The sequence below is a fragment of the Triticum aestivum genome, chromosome 2D (assembly GCF_018294505.1).
Source record: "Triticum aestivum cultivar Chinese Spring chromosome 2D, IWGSC CS RefSeq v2.1, whole genome shotgun sequence".
NCBI classification, from domain to species: Eukaryota; Viridiplantae; Streptophyta; class Magnoliopsida; order Poales; family Poaceae; genus Triticum; species Triticum aestivum.
In genome coordinates, this window is record NC_057799.1 from 472,315,262 (window position 1) to 472,331,449 (window position 16,188).

At 46.1% G+C, this 16,188-nt stretch overlaps 1 protein-coding gene across 1 annotated transcript; it reads right to left on the minus strand.

The window, feature by feature from the left end:
- Positions 1-7,284: 7,284 nt before the first annotated feature.
- On the minus strand, positions 7,285-9,664 carry LOC123053883 (peroxygenase). Its single transcript, XM_044477478.1, has 6 exons — positions 9,417-9,664; positions 9,141-9,296; positions 8,258-8,343; positions 8,039-8,133; positions 7,824-7,949; positions 7,285-7,607 (listed from the first exon to the last, which is right to left on the minus strand). Exons 1-6 carry the CDS (start codon positions 9,529-9,531, stop codon positions 7,454-7,456), a joined length of 732 nt encoding a protein of 243 aa, XP_044333413.1. The 5' UTR covers positions 9,532-9,664; the 3' UTR covers positions 7,285-7,453.
- Positions 9,665-16,188: the final 6,524 nt, after the last annotated feature.

Here is a 16,188-nt window from a genome sequence, read left to right on the forward strand (position 1 = left end):
TTTAAAACTCTTAAGTATCCTAAATTTTAAAGTATTTCGAAGTTTTGCACATCTATAAAATTTGTGAACAATATTTAGTTTCATGAATATTTTAAAATATCCATGAGCATCTTTAAATTATGCAGAATTATTTTACTTAGTAAGTATTTATTAAACCTGCAACTTTAAAAATTCATGGTGTTTTTTTAAATAACTCATTATTTATATCCGGCCAAAACCAGCAGCAGTTTTTTCGGAACCAGGGGTGAGTGATCTTTTCATTAGGTTTTCTCTTTTTTGAAATACAGTACAGACGCAAGCGCTCATATTCACGAGCATATACTCACCCCTATGAACGCATACACGTACACCCTAACCCTATGAGCATTTTCGAAAGACTGAGCCGGCATATCATCTTGAAATTTATGAAGTCACAATAGACACCTCGTCGTCGAGGGAAACGTCTCCTCCCACTGAATACACATCACCGAAAATCCTAGAATAAATACGAGCATCAGATTTTGAACCCTGCTGGCTGGGGATACCGCAGTCCCTCTAACCATTCAACCATAAGTTTGATTCGCTCATTAGGTTTTTCCTTCCGAGCGTAAATTGCCCATATTTCTGTCGAGTACCTGGGCCGCCCCGTTTACCGGGAGATCACCGCAGCGCAAACACAATCGAGTTTAGTACAATAAGAGAATTCAAATATCACAATACATAGTACTTGTACAACTTTATTCTATGGACTTCGTACTCGTTCCTTGTTAGGTTGATCTCTCTCCCGTTCGAACCCAACGGGTCGAACGGGCCCCTGACTCGCGCCCTGATTGGAGGCGCCCAACCAAACCATGGTTGGTGGGCCCCTATGACCCGCGCTATATAAACAGAGGTGGGGGCCGGGGCACGACTTACGAGGTTAATCGCTGCCACAATCCCCACCTACAATACCTACTGATCTAGGGTTAGTGCGGTGCTCACGGGAAGCTCCACCACCGCCGCCATCCACTCTCTGCCATCACCGGCCACCGTCACCATGGCCGGCACCGGGAGTTACTCGTCTGGACAAGCAGAAGTTAGGTTTACCGGAATGATCTAACCTATCCGATCCAAAGCAATCTATCAATGGTATCAGCCAGATCGGGTTAGATTTTTCGGTCGAAAAGAAATCACAGAAAGAAATCCCCTCCCCCAAAGAACCCTAGAAGGGCAAAGAAATCTCAAAGAATGAATCCTTAAGGGAAAAAGTAGCGCCGCCGCAATGGTCGCGTCGTTCCTCTCGATCCCCACACGCATCGGCAAGCCGAGGTCCGGGGAAGTAGAACACAGCCTCTCCAAGGGGGCAAAAGGGCACCACCACCGCACCGCTTGACGGCGGGGCGCTCTCCTTCGGGAGCTCGCGCGCACCGGCAAGGGGGACGGGGGAGGCGCCGCTGCATCGGATGCCGTCGAACACAAGGGGAATAGAGGAGGGCTCGACCTCGGATCTCTCTTTCTCTGTGTCTAAAGAACACGATGGACGGAGGAAAGGAGAAAGAAAAGCGCGCCGCGGCGTGGCGCGGTGGTCGCCGGCGCCCTGGTCGCGGTGCAGTCCCACGGCGAGCGGGATAGAGACAAAGAGGCGGGGAGCAGAGGACGCGCAGCCGTCGCTCTCTCTCTCTCTCTCAAAAAGAGGAAGGGAAAGGAGGCGCGCGCGGCGCGGTGGCTTCCGCCCCCGCCGCCGGCGGCCGGACCGGGCGACCGGGGCGAACCCTCTCTCTGCCGTCGCCGGCGAAAGAGACGAGGAGAAGCGAGCGGCGCGCGCGGGGGGAAACTGGTTAGGGTTCACGCTTGTTTCGATCGGGGCGGCTGTTTTGTTCGTCCGATCCGCGCGCTGGACCGTCGGATGAAATCCGACGGCCAGGCAGCAAACCCTAAGTCGCGTCGGGCCAAGTGGGCCGAAAGTGAAGGCGGGCGCAGCCGCGTGCTGGGCCGCGGCCAGCAGCCGCGCATGCGCTGGGCCGAGGCTGCAGCTGCGGGCGGCCCAAGCCGGGTCGAGGCGACTCGGCTCGCGCGAGCGCGCGGGGGAGTAGGCCGTGGGCCGTCGCGGGTCTTCCGCGCCAGGCCGCGCCAGGCTGCAGCTGGCTAATTTTTCTTTTCTATAGTCTTTCTGTTCAAATTAATCCAAAGATTTTTTGTCCAGAAAAAGAAATGTTCATGAATTTTATAAAGAAAATTAAAAAGTTCATGATTTATTATTCGGTCAAAGAAAAGTTTCTGTAAATAGTAAAAGTTCGTGAATTTTTATTCATGATTTTCCGCTGCATAAATAATTAATAATGCTCTTTTACAAAGAAAATAAAAGTTTATATAGAATGAAGGTTTTAAGAGCATGTTAAAGAGATTATTAAAATGAATATGATTATGTTATTTTTTATGACCAACGTTGTTAATAACATGATCATGTTTTATTATTGAAATTTAAAGGTGCATTTATTTCTAATTTTTGCCCAACAGTAATATAGATTTAATTGCATAGACAATTATATGTTTAATTTGACCAACATTACATTAATGCATATGATTGTTATAATTGATGTCACTTAAATTGTGATTTCAGGAGGTTTTCACTTGATGAGTTGCCTAAAAGATGTTCCGACACTCAGAGGTGACAATCACACTGAGTGGAGGAAGAAAGTTGAACTGGCATTTGTCTGTGCTGATCTGGACTGGGTTCTGGATGAACTACAGCCGGCCAGACCTACAGAGTCAGTAAGAGAGGCCACTGATGATGATGCTGCGTGGACTAAAAAGAGGGGGGATTATGCTCCTTTGGAGATGTCCTACATCATAGAAAACCAAAAGTGGGTCAATGCAAACAAAAAGTGCATGGCCTTTATAAAGAATACAATTGAGAGCGCCATTGTGGGCTCCATTGCAGAGTGCACTTCCGCAGGGGAGTTGCTTTCAAAGATAAAGAGCCAGTTCACTGGCTCTTCAAAGATATATGCCACCCAGGTGTTAGAGCAACTGGTGACAGAACGCTACACATGTGGTAGTCATGGAATAAGAGAGCACATCCTCAGGATGAGCAATATGGCAGCAAAGCTCAAGCCCATGGATGCGGATCTGGAGATCAAACCAGCGCTCCTGGTCCACCTTGTCATGGCTTCACTACCGAAGGAGTTTGAAGCTTTTGTTGTGAACTACAATATGTCACCTGGAACATGGGACATTGAAAAGACAATAGCAATGTGTGTCCAAGAAGAGGACAGACTCAAAGCCTCACATGGTGGTACACTCAACTATGTGAAGGGTCACAAGAAAAAGAATTACAATCAAATCAACAAAAGTTCTCCTTCGAAGCCACAAGGAAAAGCTTCCTATCAGCATCAGTGTCAGCAACAGCCTTTCCCAATGGACAAAGACACTTGTCTCCACTGTAAGAAGACCGGGCATTACAAGAAAGACTGTCCTGATTGGCTAAAGTCAATCATGGCAAAAAGAGGTAACAATATAGTTTCATTTGTAAATGAATCCCTGTATGCACAGTTTTCAAAATCCACTTGGTGGATTGACTCAGGAGCAACTGTTCATGTTGCAAATTCTTTACAGGGATTCCATTCGACACGGACTACGCTAAGAAGCGAAAGACGCATTGAAGTGGCGAACGGAGTTGAAGCAGAAGTTGAAGCTGTCGGTGATATCTCCTTGGAGTTAGCTGATGGATTCAATCTTCTACTTAGAGATGTTTTATTTGTTCCATCATGTCATAGAAACTTAATAAGTGTTTCTTGTTTGGACAAAGATAATTATGAATGTTATTTTGGACATGGCAAGTGTGCCATTTGGTTAAATAATGCTTATGTGGGTGATGCTTTACTACATGATGAGCTTTATTTGTTATCACTTCGTGAAAAAGTTTATTCCGTTTGCAATGTGAAAGAACATGTTTCCGCGTCGAATAAAGAACAAAAGAAAAGAAAAAGAACATTCGACTCATCGAAATTATGGCACTGTCGCTTGGGCCATATTTCGAAGGGGAGAATAGAAAGATTAGTCAAAAGTGAAATTCTTTCCCCGTTAGAATTTTCAGACTTAGAACAATGCATAGATTGCGTTAAAGGAAAGTACGTAAAACAAATCAAAAAAGGTGCAATCCATAGCACAGACACACTAGAAATCATTCACACTGATATTTGTGGACCATTTTCGGTGAAAAGTGTGGATGGATATGACTCGTTCATAACATTCACAGATGATTAATCTCGCTATGGTTATATTTATCCAATCAAAGAAAGATCGGAAGCATTGGATAAATTTAAAATATTCAAAGCTGAAGTTGAAAATCAGCACGATAAAAGAATAAAGATAGTAAGGTCCGACCGTGGGGGAGAGTACTACGGTCGACACACTCCATATGGCCAAGTCCCTGGACCTTTTGCGAAGTTCTTGCAGGAGACTGGCATAGTAGCCCAGTATTCAATGCCGGGCGAGCCTCAGCAAAATGGAGTAGCTGAAAGGCGCAACCGCACCCTTATGGATATGGTGCGCAGCATGATGAGTTATTCCAACTTGCCATTGGGATTATGGATGGAGGCGCTTAAAACCGCCATTCACATTCTCAATAGAGTACCAAGCAAGTCGGTGCCCAAAACACCGTACGAGCTATGGACAGGAAGGATGCCCTCCCTACAACACTTCAGGGTGTGGGGGTGCCCTGCTGAGGCCAAAATGTTTAATCCAAACATTGCAAAGTTAGATCCCAAAACAGTAAGTTGCCACTTCATTGGCTATCCAGACAGATCAAAAGGTTTTCGTTTCTACTGCCCTGACAGATATACAAAGTTTGTAGAAACGAGACATGCAGTCTTCTTAGAGGACGAAATGATGAGGGGGAGCTTGGTAGCTCGGAAAATTGATCTTGAGGAGAAGAGGGTGCATGCACCTAATCCGATGATTCAGGAGCCATTTTTCTCACTACCAGTTGCAACTCCACCCATGACAACTATGGAGGAAGACCCGGAACCTGTCCGTCAGGAGCCGACTGAACCCGTTGTTGAGCATGAAAGGGAGGTGCAACAGCAAATTTTAGAAGAAGTGCCAGAAGTTGAGGCACAAAATGTGCCAGAAACTGAGGCCCTTAGAAGGTCTACAAGACCAAGAAAGTCAGCTATTTCTACTGACTTTAAAGTTTATAACACAGAAATGGTTCATATGGAAAAAGATCCCACCTCATATGAAGAAGCCATGAGAAGCCCTCATTCATCGAAGTGGATGAAGGCAATGGAAGACGAGATGAAATCGATGAGTTCCAAAGATGTTTGGGACTTAGAGGAAATTCCTAAAGGAGCCAAAACAGTAGGCTGTAAATGGGTCTACAAAATTAAGTATGACTCTAAAGGGAATATAGAAAAGTATAAAGCACGACTCGTGGCAAAAGGATTTACACAAAGAGAAGGGATAGATTACAATGAGACATTTTCTCCAGTCTCATGTAAGGATTCCTTCAGAATCATAATGGCATTAGTTGCTCATTTTGATTTAGAGTTACATCAAATGGATGTTAAGACGGCATTTCTGAATGGTGATTTAAAAGAAAAGGTCTACATGAAACAACCCAAGGGTTTTATCATGGAAGGCAAGGAAAATATGGGATGCCGCCTGAAGAAATCCATTTATGGATTAAGACAAGCCTCTCGGCAGTGGTATCTAAAGTTTAATCAAACGATTAAAAGTTTTGGATTTAAAGAAAATATTGAGGATAATTGCATTTATGCAAAGTTTAAAAATGGGAAATATATTTTCCTAATCTTGTATGTGGATGATATCCTGCTTGCTAGTAGTGATGTTAGTCTACTACAAGAAACAAAGAAATACTTATCCTCAAATTTTGACATAACAGATCTTGGTGAAGCATCATATGTTTTGGGCATAGAAATTCACCGAGATAGGAACAATGGAGTCTTAGGACTATCTCAGAAAGCATATTTAGAAAAGGTTCTTAAAAAGTATAATATGCATGCGAGTAAAGCCACACCTGCTCCAATAGTCAAGGGCGATAGTTTTGGGAAATTCCAATGTCCCAAGAACCAGTATGAGATCGATCAAATGAAAGCAGTACCATATGCTTCGGCAGTTGGCAGCTTACAGTATGCACAAGTGTGCACTCGCCCTGACTTAGCTTTTATCACCGGGGTACTCGGTAGATATCAAGAGAATCCAGGCATAGAGCACTGGAAGATGGTAAAGAAAGCATTGCGTTATGCGCAAGGCACGAAGGACTACATGCTAATATACAGGAGAAGTGATTCCCTAGAGATAAAAGGGTATTCAGACGCAGATTTTGCGGGGGACAGAGATGATAGAAAATCCACGTCAGGATACATATTCACTCTCGCTGGGGGAGCTATTTCGTGGAAAAGCTCCAAACAGTCGATAGTTGCATCATCCACGATGTATGCAGAATTCATAGCATGCTTCGAAGCCACGGGGCAGGCGATATGGCTAAAGAAATTTGTACCCGACTTGAAAGTGGTAGATTGCATTCACAAACCACTAAAGATGTACTGTGATAACCAGCCCGCAGTATTCTATGCTCACAACAACAAGTCGAGTAATGCTGCCAAAACAATAGAGATAAGGTATTATGTTGTGAAAGATAAAATCCAGGATCAAACTATAAGTCTCGAGCATATAAGGACAAAGGATATGCTTGCGGATCCGCTAACGAAAGGCTTACCACCCAATGTGTTCAAGGAACACTTAGCCGGCATGGGTTTAAGGTAAAGCCTTATGATTCCTGGATAGGCCCAAAAGGAACATAATTTGTTTCTGAACATAACGTATGTTGTAGCTGTATGATTCTAACGGCAATTATGCCGTGACAATGAAACATGCTCTATGTACCAATATGTGATGAAACAAATAACCTAGAAAGTATAAAGTTAAAAGTAAAGTTGAGATCGAGGGGGAGAATGTTAGGTTGATCTCTCTCTCTCCCGTTCGAACCCAACGGGTCGAACGGGCCCCTGACTCGCGCCCTGATCGGGGGCGCCAACCAAACCATGGTTGGTGGGCCCCTGTGACCCGCGCTATATAAACAGAGGTGGGGGCCGGGGCACGACTTACGAGGTTAATCGCTGCCACAATCCCCACCTACAATCCCTACCGATCTAGGGTTAGCGCGGTGCTCACGGGAAGCTCCACCACCGCCGCTATCCACTCTCTGCCATCACCGGCCACCGTCACGCCATGGCCGGCACCGGGAGTTCCTCGTCTGGACAAGCAGAAGGTAGGTTCACCGGAATGATCTAACCTATCCGATCCAAAGCAATCTATCGTTCCTCTCTTATAGAATTCAACAATCACAGTACAGAGTACTTGTACAACTTTATTGTCTGGACTTCGTACTCGTTCCTCTCTTATTTCATAGGCATACATGAGGTAATACATCTGTCTACAGTTTTACTCACGAAGATGACAGCGTTGCACTCTAGTGCAGCTTCTCGTGGGCTTCCCTCCTTTCCTGGGCGATGAACTCGAACAGGCTACCATCAAAGCAGCGGCGAACAGCTTCTCTGGAGAGGAAGCCTTCCTCATCCTTGGCAAGCACGTAAAGCAGTATCCACTTCCCCTTGCTCACAATCCTGAACACACATAAGTTCACACCAAACATGAGTGCAACAACGCTTCCGCAGTTCATTTTGCGTTACTGACTGCTCATGAAACAAAAGATGCGATCGAAACGGTTTGATGCCATCTAATTCATTTATTGTCCCAAATTATTGCATAGGAGTATGAAACACCAAAAGCAACTCAAGTAAACTGCCAATGAAATGAGAATTCGCGAGTGCTCTGCTCACCATCCAATGAAGTCGAAGTTCAGCCGGTTGCCTTCGGTCATCCTCCAGATGTCGCCGAAGCTAAGCTTGTCCGGCGCCGTGCGGGCATACTTGCTGAAGATGCTCTCGAAATTTACCGGCATGAACCTATATTTGTTTCCCAATTGGAACGTTTTTTCTGAAAGATGGTGTAAAGTTTTGAACTAGTAGTAAGCGAGTTTGGAGTGTGGATTTACCTTCCCTCTGTGTCATAAGTTGAGGAATCGCTACCATGCTTGCCCCTGTGGATGTTCTTGATGTGTACGGGCAACAGGGGAGACGGTATCCAGCTCTATATATAGCCATTATGAAAAGCAAGGATGAATAAGAGCCTGATGAAACTTTCCAAGGAAAAAAGAATGTCGAGTATAGTGTATACAATATGGTAATCATATTTCAAATCTTTTTGTACTTACAGGTCGAGTTGGGAAGCTGAAACCAATATTAAAGACAATTGCCAACACGAACGACACGATCACGTTGAAGCCCAATGCCCTCATTCCTGGAATTCAGGCATTATATATAAGTACATAAGAGCCCTGTCGCTAAAGCTATGCATATTTCACACTACACTAAATATGAGTTAATAACTCACTAATTTCTGTCACAGCGCTGAATTTGAAGTTATTTAGAGCCACTAAGCTGTCGTGGCCAGAGCAATAGCGCAAGTGAGTTCCATAAAGCCAGCCATCTGTCTCAGTCTTTCTTCTTGTTCTTGTTATATAGGATGCATTGATGCAATACTTGGTTACTGAATTACTAGCATGCTTGTGTTTGTTTTTTTATGTCCGGAGATGTGTACGTCAAATATATGTGATATTCTACATATGATGTCTGATTGTATGCTTATTTTCTTCATGATTCAAGAAAAATAGTACAAAATGAATCTTAGTTTCGATATAGTTTGAGTTTTGCTTCGGCACACCCCCCCTTAAAAGTTTACATGAACCTTAAAGTTGTTTAAAAAGGCTATCACCATATTAGCTTGCAGATCAAACATACTAAATAAATTGACTTGGATGCAAAAGACTATTCTACCCTTTTTGATTGAAGGGGTAAACTCTAATCTTCACCTTTAATTTGTACTGAAATCTATACCATTTTTAAGGGGGGTGTACCGAAACAAAGTTTGTTCTGAGTTTTTTATTGACGGCTTCTGGTCAAGCTGCAGCTAAATGCCCGCCACTTAATCCTTTGAAACTAATTGAACCTCTTCACATGCATTCGCAAAAAAAAAAAACAATTCACATGAATTTTACGAATAGGCCATCATACCCTGCAACATATACGTGTACATACCTCGGTAAGTTTCCCAGGGATAGACGATGCCGTCGCCGTCCAGGTCGAAGAAGGCCACATGCTGCTGCAGGACGCTCTTCTGGCCGTGCTCGTGCCCCTCCCCGCTCTCTCCTTCAGGATGGTACACATCCGGCACGACCAGAGCTCGAGCCAAGTCTGCATGATATGGATGCATGTGGGTTGGTTATGTTTGCTTTGCTGATGAAACCACGCCCTCTGTGTTGGCCGAAAGCACGTACAGTAAGAATTAAGCGAAGGAACGGGGCAGGCACTCACATGGCTTGGGAAGGCGCGGCTCCAGGTCTGCCCGGACCGGCCGCTCGGCCGTCACCGGCGCCTCCTCCGCCACCGTCGACATTGCGTCGCTGGGCGCCTTATCTTCCTCCGCCATAACCCTCTGTGCGCGTGCACCACACTTTCCGGCTTGATCTCGCGAGTCAAGATCGAAAGCAATAATCTACGGCCTGTGACAAATTCTATTTCTACCACACGTCCCGCTCTTCTTATACACGCAAAGGAAGGAAGCGCACCCACGGTGCGTGTGGAGCGAGCGAGAAGGAAAAGCTAGTGTGCACGATTGTTGTACACCTGAGGTGTCACTTCGTGATTTGGCACCGAGAGCCGTCTCTTTGGCGCCTTGTACAGTGAGGTCGCACTCCGGATCCGTTGTCCGTTCATGTCACATCGTTGGCCATTGAGCCGTACGGTACAATCTCCCTTAGCTCGTGCTGTGCCACATAAATTTTGCGGTTAATCTGCTTGATACGGAAACGTTAAGCGCCCCTGGTTTTCGCCCGCGTGCGCGTCGTGAAAATTGAAAAAACAAATTCAGAATTAGATGCACTTTTCCTAAAATGGAAGTTTTTCTTGTTCATGATAAAACCATAAAGGTGTCCCCGCGAAATAAAACCGATAAAGGTGTTTGGTTTGTCAGCCAATATGAAAAGGGTCACGCTCTGTGTTGGTCAGGTGAAAACTGAAAAAGAATAGAAAAAAGTCTATTTTACTTCCCTGAATAAAATGGGTTGTTCGCATAACCCCTTGAATTTTTTTTGGTTCACTTAACCCCCTGATCTATCCAATACTGTTCAGAAATAGTCTTGGACGGATTTTATCAGGTGGTTTGCTGATGTGGACATTGTCAAAGTGGTTTGTTGACCAACGGGGCCCTATGGTCAGGTGAAGAGCGCAGCCGACGCTCAGTTCATGCCGATGGTGCTGCCGCTCTTCGTCCGCGCGGCTAGCGCCTCGTCCTCCTGTTGAAATCTTGTCCAAGAGTTTCACCTCGCTCAGCTATACATTCCTGGAAAATGAATTTCTTTGGGTCACCGCAAATCACCGTCACCCATGTCTTCTTCCTTGCCTCAGGCATCGACCACTGCCACCTCGATCTCTTCGTCCGGTGACCCCCGATTCTCCTCCCCCTCTTCCCGAGCACCATCGTGCTCCCCTGAAGCTAATCATCCCCTCCATCTGGAGCAGCGCGTCCCCAAGGACCTCTTCCCGCATGGCCAAGCTCTGGCGCCCGCAATAGTTATTTTTCCGCGCGGCCAACGCCTCCTCCTCGATGTGAAACCTTGTCCGAGAGCTTCGCCTTGATCCACTACACATTCCTTCCAAAGGAATTAGTTTGAATCGCTGTAAATCGCCCTTGCCCATATCTTCTTCCCCGCCCCCGACATCGAGCGCCGCCTCCTTGATCTCATCCTCTAGTGACCCCTGATTCTCCTCTTCTGGTTCCCAGGCACCATGGCGCTCCCCTAAAGCTGACGGGCTAGTCCATTTGGAGCCACACGCCCCCGAGGACCTCTCCCTGCATGGCCATGCTCCGCTGCCCGCTGCTGCCATCAAACACGACAACCAGTGCACCGGCCTGCTCCGATGAACCCGCCGTCCCTGCCATCTCCCCATCCCCCCTTGGACTCTGCTGATGCCACCATGCCCATCATCAGCCGACGCCGCCGACCGCCCTGCCCGACCCCGCCGTGGCCCCTGTTGTTCCCGGACTTCATGAACCGGATGGGAGGACGCGTCGCATCATAGGGGTCACTCCGATGGTCGTAGCTCCGCCAGGGGTGGCCAGTGCCACCGAGACGAGCGCCCGAGCTCCTCTCTGTCTCGCGGGCGAGCGACAGATGAAGGAGACAGACCTGCCAGGTGGGCCCGCCTCCTCTAGGCCCCACCCGTCAATCTCAGCCGCACCTGACAAGGGAGGCCCACCCACAGGTCAAAACCACCGTTGACCAATGCCACATCAGCAGCAAGTGGTGACAAACCACCCAGGGGGTCTTTCATCCGGTATGGGTTTGTTTAGGGGGTGAAAGGAACAGAAAAATAGATGAGGGGGTAATGTGAACCACCAACTTTATTCAGGGTAGTAAAATGGACTTTTTCTAGAAAAATATAGCCATCTCTTCAGCCGAACAATCTATAAGAGTCGGACGGTTAAGATCTCTATACCTAACTAGTAAATAAAAGTATTAATTAAGGATGCAACATAAACATAATTCTACAAATAATTAACATGCAAGATAATACCATATTTGGAATCTACATATTTTTCTGAGCGATTTTTATATATAAAATTTTAAATTTGCAGTTAGGTTTTGAAAGATAGTTTTTCTTGAAAAATACTTGAATCTGCCAAAAAAAGAGAAAAGTTTAAAAGAAAGTAGCCAGCTCTTTCTTACGCCAACCTGAAATCAAGGAGAAAGGGAGAAAAAAAGGAAGAAAACAGAGATCAAACTCAGGTCTCCCGGGTAGTAGCGTAAGGCTCTTGCCAATAGGACGCTTGTGCACTTGTGATTTATCATGTGATAGCTGTCTACATGAACCAAACGCGATGGGCGGCGAGTTTAACAAAAAATATGGATAGTTTTTGCCACTTACGGGTGGCGGTGGGGGTAAATATTATCAACTTTTAGGACACTTTTAATGACGGTGAACGGGCAGAAACAAACCGTGTGTTATTATATTCCTAACTAATAATAATAAATTCCCTCAAAAAAGTAATAATAACAAAGAGGCTATTGCTTCTGGTGGTACATCACCGAAATTCCCAAAGTTGCAAAATATTACCCACTGATGCCACCTATAAGTTTTTTTTTGAAGGTAATGCCACCTATAAGTGACAAAAAACGGTTTTCATAGGGGAATCCTCGCCTGGGCCGGCCCATGCAGTAGGAACCTTCTATACTGCATTCTGCGCGCTGGTAGAAGACCAGCACGCCTGTTTGGGCCGGCATATGTCCGGGTGGCCTGTTTTTTTACATTTTACATTTTATTTTCTATTTTTCGTTTTCCTATTCCGTCTTTTTTTTTCTACTTTAAATCATTTTGGACTACAAAAAACTTCCAAAAATTAATAAACTGAATTTTTGAAATAAAATGTTTAATAATTCAATGTTTGTGGACTCAGAAAATCTTCGTGATTTTTATAAAATGTTCGCCATTTTGAAAATAAATGTTAAGAAAATTAAAAAATGTTCATGATTTTTTTAAAAATTCGCGTATTAAAAAATGTTAATGAAATTGAAAAAAAATTATGAATTCAAAGAATGCTCATGAATTGAAAAATATCCTAAAAAACTAAAAATTGTTCGTGACTGACAAAATAACTTATTGATTCATAAAATGTTTGCTGAGTCAAAAAATGATCATGCATTTCAAAAAATGTTCGTTAAATCAAAAAAATGTTCATGAATTTCAAAAATTATTCTATCAATTTCCAAAATAATGTTTGTCGATTCTAGAAATGTTCGCCTATTCAAAAAAAAGTTTAAAAACTGTTCCCATTTTTACGAAAATGTTTGCAAAGAGTATAAAATGTTCATGAATTCAAAAATGTACATGATTTGAGAAAATGTTCGAAATCTGTAAAAAAATTCATGAATTTGAAAAATGTTCATGATTTTAGATATGTTCACGAGTTAAAAAAAATGTTCATGATTTTTTTTTTAAAATCACGATTTCACGGAAATGAGAGTGATAGTGTATCTCGGTGATGCGTAAAAATGTGATCATGGGCATTAGAGATTATGGATTTTTTTTCTCCTATTACAACACACGGGTCGTTTTGCTAGTCTTTATTCACGTGGACGGCTGAAGCCGCGGGGCACCTGCACGCATGTCTTTGACACATCACGCCGGGGTAACATCAGATTTCAGGCCAACCTGGCGCCGTGCTGTCCAGGTTAGAATCCTGGTAAACTCCCGACCATGTAGGTTTAGCAATTTAAAACTTTGATGATGCGCCGTACTTTTTTTAATGAGATCCATGGGCACTAGCACCCCCGAAATGCCCACTCGACATCCTTCCTGCAAGCCTCCTACACCTTGGCAAAGTGGGACTTCTTGCCTCCTGGCACAGCGTTTGAGATAGTCTTCACAAATGTAGACCATCTCGGATAGATGCCATCAGCTAGGTAGTACCCATTGTTGTAGTGCCGCCCATTGACCTCGAAGTTCACCGGAGGAGAATGACCTTCAACAAGCTTGGCAAAGACAGGGGAGCACTGCAGCACGTTGATGTCATTGTGAGTTCCTGGCATACCAAAGAAGGAGTGCCAAATCCAGAGGTCCTGTGTGGCCACCGCCTCAAGTACCACACAGCAACCGCCTTTGGCGCCTTTGTACATCCCCTGCCAAGCAAATGGGCAGTTCTTCCATTTTCAATGCATGCAGTCGATGCTTCCAAGCATCCTAGGAAATCCTCTTGCTGCATTCTGTGCTAGGATCCGAGCAGTGTTTCCGCATTGGGTGTTCGCAAATATTGCGGTCCAAACACTGCCACCATTGCCCGACAGAACTTGTAGAAACACTCAATGGTGGTGGACTCCGCCATGCGCCCATAGTCGTCGAGTGAATCACCGGGAGCTTCGTATGCAAGCATCCTCATCGCTGCCGTGCACTTCTGGATCGAGGTGAATCCAAGTTTGTCGGTGCAATCCATCTTGCACTTGAAGTAGCTGTCGAACTCCCGGATGGAATTCACAATCCTGAGGAAGAGCTTTCGGCTCATCCGATAACGACGCCAAAATGTTTTGTCACCGTGCAGTGGAGCATCGGCGAAATAGTCGGAGTAGAGCATGCAACAGCCTTTGAGACGATGCCGGTTCTTAGCTTTCATCCGCCCCGGCGCCGAGCCACCTCGCCGCGGCTTTTCATTGCTCGCCAGCAGCTGGGCGAGGGCGGCGAGCACCATGAGATGTTCCTCTTCCTGGACGTCGGCCTCGGCTTCCTCCTCTAGCAGCGCGGCGAGCGCTTCCTCGTCGTCTGAGTCCATCGCCGAGGCAGGCAAATCGCCGAACACCTTGCGGGCGTGGTGGGCGCGTACCCACCGCTAAACTGCCCTTTCGCGGCTGGAAACGGCGGAAAAATGCCCAGCTGCTGGTGGAGGGGCTGCCTCGGCGAAACCTCTGCTCTTTTCCCGACGGGGATTGGCTATCTAGCGGTGGCGGGCGGTGGGCGGCGCCGGGATACAGCTGTTGGCGGCCGAGCGCGCGGGGGGTGGGAGGCGAGTCGGGAAAGAAAGACTTGACTTTTCGCCTGACGGTGTGGGTCAGCCATGCTTTTCCCTTGCGTCGGAGCCCCCGAACGCCCCCTAGTGCGTCGGGTTCGGCCTGCGATTGCTGGGCCCAAAAACGGGCCGAACCGGTGGATTTTGACGTCCTGGGGGCGCGACTGGGGAAGTCGCCTGAGGGGGCCTGTTGGGGGCGCGGATGGAGATGCTCTAACCAACCTGTTCCAGTGGAATGGAACCATGACATTCCATTCCACTTCGTTCCACAACCAAACACACCCCTAGTCAGCACCGTTCATATCCAAACACGATTTACACCGTATATGCACGTCCAAACCAAGTTGTTGCACCGGTTTGATGTACGCCACGAGTTTTAGTATTAAAGTGACTATTCTCGATAAGTTTAAGCACCGTTGGCGTAATTGTCTCGAAAAAGTGTGATATGCAACACATAACAATAATCCTCACTAAAGACTTTGAAGCGCATCACTGCCAAGCCGTGCAAATCGAACACAAACTCGTTGGTTGCTCTGTCAAGTTTCTTTACATCAAGTTTCATCGGCTCCTTTCAGTAACAGCACGCAGGACCCCAACCAACCGGTACACGAGCAGCACATGCGTGCAAGACTGGACCTTCTTATTATAAAACACGACATTATTTCTACATATACAAATGGACAAAAACAATATTTGCAGTCCTGTCCATAATCTTTCTTGTTATAAAGTACAACATTATTTCTACATATACAAATGGACAAAACAATATGTCTAGTCATGCCCATAATAAGTGATGATAACGACTTATTTGCCCCTTGCGGCCAAGTTCAGAAAACATGTGAAGTAATCTGGATCGGCATAGTGTTGAATCACATCGGTGTTAGAGCATCTAGGGCCGGACCCCTCATACTGTACTGCACCTATACATCCGGGTGGATAGCCCTGTTAGTGACCGGTGAAGAAAATGTGACCCAATCACCCCCTCAAACCTAGCCCATACCTAAAGCGGATATGGGGAGCCCCGGGCCTGCCTGGACATGTTCGCTTGTTGGACTAACGAGCAGGACCCACACAGAAACAGGCATAAACCCATCGGTCCGAAGAGAGCTCACCCGTGCACCGCCTGAGGGGCCAAACACTGCTATTTAAGTAGGGCAGTGAGCCTGAACCCTAGTTGTCCCCATTTCCACCCCCTCCCCCGTCCGCACCGCCACCGTAACCCCGTTCACGCCATGTTTTTAGCTTTGAGTTCGCCGTTCGTTGGTAGCCATGGTCCGCCAAAAGGTTACCTACTACAATATGTTGACTTCATAGCGTCGGGAGGAGATGGATCGAAGGACGTCTAGGCACGACACGCCACTCAGATTGCAACTTGTTTGCCTTTGAACTCTCCGGAGGAGGAGCAGGAGGACGCGCCGAAGTAGGAGGCGGCGCCGGACGTGGAGATGTAGGAGTTGGAAGCCATGGGACGAACATGAGGTTGATGCAGATACAACGCTGAAGCAGGCTAAACTCTCCATGGAGGATGCC

Excerpts from the sequence above, each read along its gene's own strand:
- LOC123053883 (XM_044477478.1), bottom strand. The coding sequence starts at position 9,531 with ATGGCGGAGGAAGATAAGGCGCCCAGCGACGCAATGTCGACGGTGGCG. Across the intron at positions 9,297-9,416 it reads GCCGCGCCTTCCCAAGCCAT|ACTTGGCTCGAGCTCTGGTC; the intron begins GTGAGTGCCTGC and ends CATATCATGCAG. Across the intron at positions 8,134-8,257 it reads TCAGCTTCCCAACTCGACCT|AGCTGGATACCGTCTCCCCT; the intron begins GTAAGTACAAAA and ends GGCTATATATAG.